The 8,514-nt window shown below is 33.0% G+C and overlaps 1 protein-coding gene across 1 annotated transcript; it reads right to left on the reverse strand.

Annotated features, from left to right (window-relative positions):
• Positions 1-972: 972 nt before the first annotated feature.
• Positions 973-5,335, reverse strand: LOC107839079. Its single transcript, XM_016682427.2, has 2 exons — positions 4,821-5,335; positions 973-1,888 (listed from the first exon to the last, which is right to left on the reverse strand). Exons 1-2 carry the CDS (start codon positions 5,032-5,034, stop codon positions 1,230-1,232), a joined length of 873 nt encoding a protein of 290 aa, XP_016537913.1. The 5' UTR covers positions 5,035-5,335; the 3' UTR covers positions 973-1,229.
• Between the last annotated feature and the right edge of the window lie 3,179 nt (positions 5,336-8,514).

Below are 8,514 nucleotides of genomic sequence, written 5' to 3' on the forward strand. Positions count from 1 at the left end.
AAGAGAAGTAGAAGAGAGAAAATAAAGTGGAAAGAAAAAATGAAAAAAAAATGAAATTAAAATAAAAAAGATTAAAAAAAATGAAAAAACTAACAAGAAAAAATAGTTAAAGATATAAGAAAATGATATTTTGAAATTTCGAAGATCATGAAAATAATAATCTTCATATTTGAGTTTGATTTGGAAAAGGAATCTATTAATTTAAACAAGAGTAATTTATAGGAATTTTATTAGATGGCATAATTATTCTTTATTTAACTCAACTAATTTGAGTAAAACAAGGGTAGTAAATATGTTGTATATGTATTTGTATCGCAACAATTTACTTAAATACAAAATACAATTTGCTATTTTTCGTAATTATGAAACTATTGCTATAAAAGTTACAATTAAGACTCTATAGTTGCTATTTCTAAAATTTTTCCTTAATATATGCTCCCTTTTAACCAAAAAAAAAGAAAAACTGGCAGGCTTTTCTCCTGAGTATATACTCATTTCTAAAATTAATATAAGCAAACACCACGTATATAATGATAAAATATGAATAACATATTAATCTTTTTTTCATCAAGGAATTATGCTGGAAATTCTGTTTCTACAAATGGGAACTTTAAGAGTTCAGTTTCCATATTAAATGTAGTTGGTATTTGGTTTACAAATGACGACAAAGACCTTTGAATTCTGTTTATCCTACTACAAAAACTTGCCCAAGTGTAACCCCTGAAACATAAACCACCTTGTGACATAAACCACAAAATATTCTTCTTGTGAGCAGGGATGAAATTGCCATGACTGCAGATTCTGGAGATACATTCGGTCCTTTTCCGTTTTATTTACTCAATGAGAAGTATGAAACTCCAATATTATAAGGACAAACATTCTCTGGAATTTGTGACAAAGCCTATCATATGATGATTGCATCTGACACAACTCCTTTAAACCCAAAAGAAAAGAATGCAATGCAGCACGATCTCACAAAAATGCTTTAGAAACTTGAGAACATCTACATAAGTTCATTTCTCAGATCTGTTGAAGCTACAAAAACTGGATATAAGCATCTACAAAAGTTCATTTCTGTGTTTTTCTTTTGGTTGGGGCAGGTGGGGGGCGGGGTTGGGGGATTAAGAAAGAAAAGCAGCAAAATGTTTCTCAAAACAAGGGAAGAAACAGAGAAAACAATTTATCAAAATGATACAGCTATTATTAAGATCCTCCAGCCAGGAAAAACTTTACCAGCCAAGCTTTTGTGCTACCGAAACGCCACATACGACTGTTATTGAGTAGATACTACAATCCATAAACATTGCACCCATAACGTTTTGCAATAACAAACCCAGCTCCAGAGCCTTCCCAATTTGATCAACCATACCAGCAGCAGGGATACTGTTTGCTGCTGCTTTTTGATTCCTCTGAGACCCAGCTTCTTCTGCGAGAAGGCGCGCAATAACAATCGATATGTTGGTCAACATCAGTAGCAGAAGAGGTCTGAAAAATAAGACCACCTTGAAGAAGTGGCTGTTATAGGATACAAGAACCAAAATGGCAGCCACAAGGGAAAAGTTGAAGCGAATACTCTCGGAAGCTGCAATTGCAGAACTAATTTTATTTGGGGCGAAAATGTTGTGATAGTTGCTCTTCAGCTTTAAAAGTTGACCCCCATCAGAAGCAGAAAGGCATGGAGGATTTAAAGTAGATGAATCCGGAAATAACTGTTCTTTGTGATCAAGATCCAAGGCAGGTTCCCTTGATGTTTCAATGTTTGACTCACATTTTCGCATAAATGGAGTAGTTCTGCTTTTGCCATCAGATTCATCATGTTCGCCAGGCTCAATTCCATGGTCTCTGTCGAACAACAATGGTGTAGAGGCCCCGCTCCCACTAACAGAAACTGTGAAGTAGCAATAGATGAGTGACAAGTATAATAAGCACTCTCCTTAATCGAAACAGTAAAAGCACTCTCAAGAAGGGAAACAAACAAGAGCCTGAAAGTACAAATATCATGCTATACATGCCTAATTCTTTTAACCAAAGCTGGGAGGAAATATCTGTTAGCAAGTCTAGGATCTATAAATTGTAAAATATAACTCTTACAACACAGGCACTAGAAACAGCAGCAAAAAAACGTAACGCTAGTTACACAAGCACTAGAAACCACATCGTGATGAAATTTGATTCTCACCAAACTGATGAAATTTGATTCTCACCAAACTCACATATTCTTTCCTTCCCAACATCAACATACCCTGTGTAATCCCACAAGTGGCGTCGGGAACTGGGGAGGGTTAATGTTCTTTCCTTCCCATCAAACAACATTCAGAGTCTAGTTCCACAAAGTGGGGTCTGGGGAGGGTAGAGTGTACGCGGACCTTACCCTACCTCGGAGGTAGAGAGATTGAAAAAATGTCTTTTAAAATTTTCAATTATTGAATGAGCTGTGGACCAGGATCTTCGACATGCAACATTTTGCTTCAGATTAAGCAGGCCTTTAGCAGACTCATTGACTGGTTTATAGTCCAAGGCTCCAAACGGCTGCTAAGCACCGATGGAGTTGGGAAGTGTATTTAGATTTTCTTTTGATCATGATCTCTCTAACATAAATCTGAATCATTATAATCAGATCAATGCAAAAACTTTTGAGGTAAAGGAAGTTCACGAAATATGAAGGGTATTTCTCCTCAATGCTTGGGAGCGGAGTTATCTAGTGGACATATTGTTGCACCTGCAAGGATGGAGATACAACAGATACTGATTTCCGGAGAAAGGCGCATTTCTGGGCTAGCCCTTGATTTTGACTTTTTAAGGCAAGAAACAAAAAGCTTTCCCCTATAATCAATGTAAGCCATCAAGAAAAACTCACACAAATCAACAGTCAGAAATCACTGAAGAGACTGGTCCCTCCTTCCCTATCTCCCTCACTCTTAAAAACATTTGGTTTATCAGTATCACAAGTGCTAATTTAGATGTCTAGATATTGACTTTCATAGCCTCCAAATATGCCATGGTTTATAATTATCTGATCTCTAAGTCTAGCTGTGAATCAAGGATACTATTCTAAATGCATAGTCACAACTTTGTCTTCAATTATACATCCTTTATAAGGAAAGTATAGAAGGAAACTTCACCATCAGTTCTGTCTATAAATATCTCACTGAAAATAAATACTACTCCACCCCTAATTGAATGTCTTCGTTAGCTTCTCAATTATTCTACTTATTTATCTTTGGACCATAGTTTTGTATACATGTCTTAGTATTTTTGATGTGAACGAGTCTATACCAGCTTGCATGACCTCCTCGACCAATTCCATGCGGTATCTGCTCCCTCCACCAACACAAGGTACCGGGTAACTCTATACATCAAGAGTTGACGGATGGAAGGAAATCACTAGTGTTTTAAGCCTCTATTGCGCTTCAAATCCATTTTCTAATTGACCCTTAACAAATCAGGTTAGCTGGGAGGATTGAGCAAAAATAACAAGATTCGTGCAACATTTTGAATATAAACATAACATATGTTCTATTTCTTCTTTATAAAAGTCCCCTTTCTCTTGTGGAAGTCCTCATTTTAGCACTATCTTGCAGAATATTGGAGTAATTACTGGGACTTTTTACGTCAAGTGGTAGGAGTATATGATGAAAACCACTTTTTTTCAAAGCGAAAATCGCAAGAAAAAGGGGTAAGGTCCATGTAGCTTGAAGCAAAAATGCAAGTAAAAGCACACACTTCTTTGAGATGAAAGGCACCATTTACGAAAAATAAAAGATACAACATCTATGAATTTAATCATATAAAAATTAAATTGTAATTAAACTAACTAATTTCACTACCCTATATAGATTAATGAAGATAACAACCCAACTCTTCAAATTGAGATTTAAAGAATGAATAACTTCACGTTGGGACCATTTTGCACGTCATTGTTTCAAGGAACATAGCTTTCTCATGACAAGATGACTCATTGCTTGCTTTGTGTTGCTTCATCACTTTAAGAGACAAAGAAAGAGATTTTAAAAACACCGGCCTATTTCATTCCAATCAATGGTAGGAGTATCGATTTCAAAATTCAAATACTACCAACTTATAAATTAGACATAAAACTAAGTAATGTTAACACCCTTAGCATGGATGTGCAATAAATTAATTTCTAAGAAATGTACATATAACGAAACACTATACTTCAAAAAATTGAACTTGAGACCCTTAGCGTGCCTAGGGGATCTAGGGAGGCGGGAGGGTGTTCACCAGAACCACCTAGGTAAAATATTACATTGTATATATTAGGTAACTTTTTTATCTTCTCCCCTAAATACAAGACTATTAATGTTGGCACAGTGGTTTAGGGAATTCAAAATTCACCTTGAAGTACCTAGTTCAAATACCAAGCATTACATTTTTTTATTTTCGACCATTTCACGAGCATCTATCCTAGTTTTCAAGCCTTCTAATTCTAATTGAAATAACACAATCCACCAATTAGCAACAAATATTACGTCCCATAAAGAAACTTTAGACATCAAAATATAGAAACAATATATTTAAATTGCAATATCAACTAGAAAGTTAACAATTTCAATCAAAAAACAATCAAACAATAACATGAATACAAGAGAGTCTCAATAAAATAACAATTTAAACACAATTTCGTGAATAATACAATTATGTGAATACAAGAGCATCTCAATAAAATAACAATTCAAAGACAATAACGTGAATACAAGAGCGTGTCAATATAACAACAATCTAGAAACAATTACGTGAATACAAGAGCGTCTCAATAAAATAACAATTTAAACACAATAACGTGAAAACAAGAAGATTACCAGGAGAGGATTGCTCAGAAACGAGATGATTTTGAGAAATCCAAGTAGGGCAAGAAGAGGTGTAGGAATGGCGAGTTTCCGATCCCGTTTCCGTTCCGCCTCCCGATCCTGTATCCGATGTTAGAGTCGGGATCCGGCCAGTAATTAGGGCTAGTCGGTCATTTCCCCGTTCAACAATACGACGTCGTCGGCTATCTCTGCCGTTCATCGACATTATTCTTATCCTTGAGTTCTTTTCTTGCGGATTCCAGCTCTGCTTTCATTTCTTTTTCCTATTATAATACTATAATCTTCATTATTCTATATTTTTATATTTATTACACTACATCCCCGATACTTGGTTAAATTGCACATCCAACCACAATCTATAATGAACTCACCACCAAAATGAGCTGTAATAACAAGAAAGACGGTGAATGAAATAAGCCGCTCTTTTAATAGATTATCAATATCAAAATAGGCTTTGCGGCACTTTTTCTTTCGTTTTGTGCCATTTTGTTAACGGAGTCGTTAATTGCGTGGAACAATTTTTTTTTTGAAAAAGTATAAATTGGAACTTAAAATTTGAATTTGTAAATCGGAAGTAAAACTTCTGTTTTATTAAAGAAACTATGTACGTCAAAAGACAATATAACGATTTGTAATTCGAAAGTAAAACTTTCGTTCTGGACCCCTGTACTATGTCGATTTTGTAAGTCGGACATTTCTACTAACATGTTTGTCATCTGGACTCTTGAACCATTCAAAATGCAACATTTTGTACCCTTTGACCGTTGATCTCATGCTGACTAGGAAAAGGAGAGTGTACCCAGTCGCCTGAGGTGCGAGTGGGGGTCATTTTTTGGCCAATTTAAAATTAAAATAATTAAAAATAAATTTTAAAAAATACAAAAATTTAATAAAAAATTAAAAAGGGTCTTTTTTTTTCTCCATCTTTTTAAACTTAAAAATATTTTTAAAAATTTTAAAAAACATTAAAAATATTTTTAAAAATTTTAAAATTATTTAAAATATTTTTCAAATTTTTTAAAAAAATTAAAAATATTTTTATAATTTAAAAAAAAATAAAAAAGGATCTTTGTTTTTCCTCCATCTATTTTAATTTTAAAATATTTTTAAAATTTAAAAAAAAATTAAATTTTTTTTTATAATTTAACAAAAAAAATAAAAAGGATCCTTTTTTCCCTCCATCTTTTTTAATTTAAAAATATTTTAAAAATAATTTAAAAATAATATAAAAATATTTTTAAAAATCAAAAAATTATTTTAAAAATATTTTTAAAAATTTTAAAAAATATATTTTTTCCCTCCCCACACCACCCAAGCCCGTCCCCACCCCCACACCCCACCCAGACCGTCCCCACCCCCCACACCCCCAACCCCTTCTTTTTTTCCTCCATTCTTTTTAATTTAAAAATATTTTTAAAATTTAAAAATATTTTTAAAAATAATAAATTTTAAAAAAATTTCCCACCCCACCCCCTCTCCAGCCCTTCCCCACCCCACCCACCCCCCCCCACCCCCACCCCCGCCCGTCCCCACCCCACCCAGCCCCACCCAACTCGTCCCTAGCCCACCCAGCCCCACGTAACCCCTCCCCCTTCCCCAGCCCCTCACCCTACCCAACCCGTCCCCATTCCACCCAGCCCCACCCCACCCACAACCCCCATTCCCCTCCCAGCCCCAGCCCCACCCTACCCTAGCCCCTTTCAGCCCCTACACCCCACCCAAACATACTTCCAGCCCCCTCCCTCTCACACACACGTTCGTTTTTTTTTTTTTTAAATTTTAATTTCCCTCTCAATTCAATTCCTTTTATTTTTTTAATTAAAATTTAAATTTGAAATCTTTTTATTTTTTTAGGGATTAAAATTTAAATTTAAATTGAAAGTGAGTGATAGTGAATATTGAAAAAAAAATAGTGAATTTCGCTTAAAAAAATTAAACTTTGTGAATTTGTTAAAAATATTCAAATTTAAAAATAAAAAATTTAGTATGTTTGTATGTATGAATTTATAGTTAAAAATTTAATATTAGTTGGAGATGAATTTTAATTATTTGGAATGGATTTGATGTTTAATTTGTGAGCAAAAATAAAAACATGATTATTCAAATTTTTTTACAATTTATAAATTTTTCTTATTTAATTAGATTAATTTTAATATTTAATTTGTTATGTAGCATTTTAAAAATGACTTGGAATTTAATGTAATATAGTTTTTTTAAATGACATGGCAGATGACGTGTCAGCCGTGTCAGCCGTAGCAGCTGACATGACAGTTGACGTGGAGGAGAGTGTGTTACACTCACCAAAAAAGGATTTAAAATATTATTTTTTAGTGGGTTCAGGGGTCCAGATGACAAACATGTAAGTAGAAGTGTCCAACTTATAAAACTGACATAGTACAGGGGTTCAGAAGGTCATTTTGCCTAAAATAAATCACAAAAGTAATTTCACATTTCAAATGATAAAACGGATTATTTAATTGCAAAATACAAAATGAAATTGTTAATCGAGATTAAAAATTTCAAATTTACAATTTAGAATTATTTATTTTGTTTTATACATTTTTTTATATTATTTTGTGATTTTTAATTCAAAATAATTAATTCCATTTTATCTAATTAAACACCATGCTTTGTTGTTGTTTTTTCAGAATTTATCACGTTTTATTGATATGACGTCTCATAAAAACAGACTAAATAATTATATTTAATTTTTGGCTCCTTCAAAATGTATATAAAGAGCCCTTAAACATACATTTTCACCATGTTCATAATTTTCATCATTTCTTTATTTTTCTTCATTTAATTACAAAGAATATCTTTGTAAGTTTTTTTTTTTTTTTTGAGGGGGGGATGGTGACATTATTTATGATGAAAACATCATACATTATAATTGTCTCTCTCCCCCCCCCCCCCACCCTCTCCTCCCCTCAACCCCCAAATACAATATAATGTTAAGTATCCACTTAATTTTCAGTTTCAAAATTACGTGCTTCACTTTATAAACGGATGGAGTTTGAATTGTGCCAATTATGTATTAGTTATAATCGAAAAAAATCTGACCTCATTTTTAGCACAAGGACGAGTAAATTTTGAAATGCAAATTATCAACAATGATGATTCGTTGAGAGATTTTTAAGCGTTTCTACGACTTTATAGATCAAATGAAATTTATTGTGCTCAATAGGAAGAAGTGTAGGACTAATGCTCGGTGTTCTCTTTCACCAAATGATGTTCATTCTCAATTGAAGAATCATAACAACCCTAATGGAGTCCCCGTAACTCTGTCGTATGATTTTGCTCACATAACTCAATACCAAAATATTCTTACTTGCAGATATGATTTTAATTTAAATAAATCTATTAATGAAGATGACTAATAATATTCATTAATTTGTGTTATTTCTACTAACAAATTCGAATAATATCAATTTTAGTCTTTGAATATTACTTATTTTTGTAGGATTTTTCCTTGGAATGAGATGAATATTGCTACAAGTTTGAAATAAATCACTATTTTAGACAATCCTCACGATTTGGACTGATGAAAAATGTTGGAACATCCTCAAATATTCATGCCTCGTTTAATGTTCGTGCCGCTGAGTATTATCAGTATATTCACCATTTGAAGTTTAAAGTAAGTAATTTTATAATATATATATATATATATATATATATATATATATAT

This window comes from Capsicum annuum, chromosome 8 (genome assembly GCF_002878395.1).
Source record: "Capsicum annuum cultivar UCD-10X-F1 chromosome 8, UCD10Xv1.1, whole genome shotgun sequence".
NCBI classification, from domain to species: domain Eukaryota; kingdom Viridiplantae; phylum Streptophyta; class Magnoliopsida; order Solanales; family Solanaceae; genus Capsicum; species Capsicum annuum.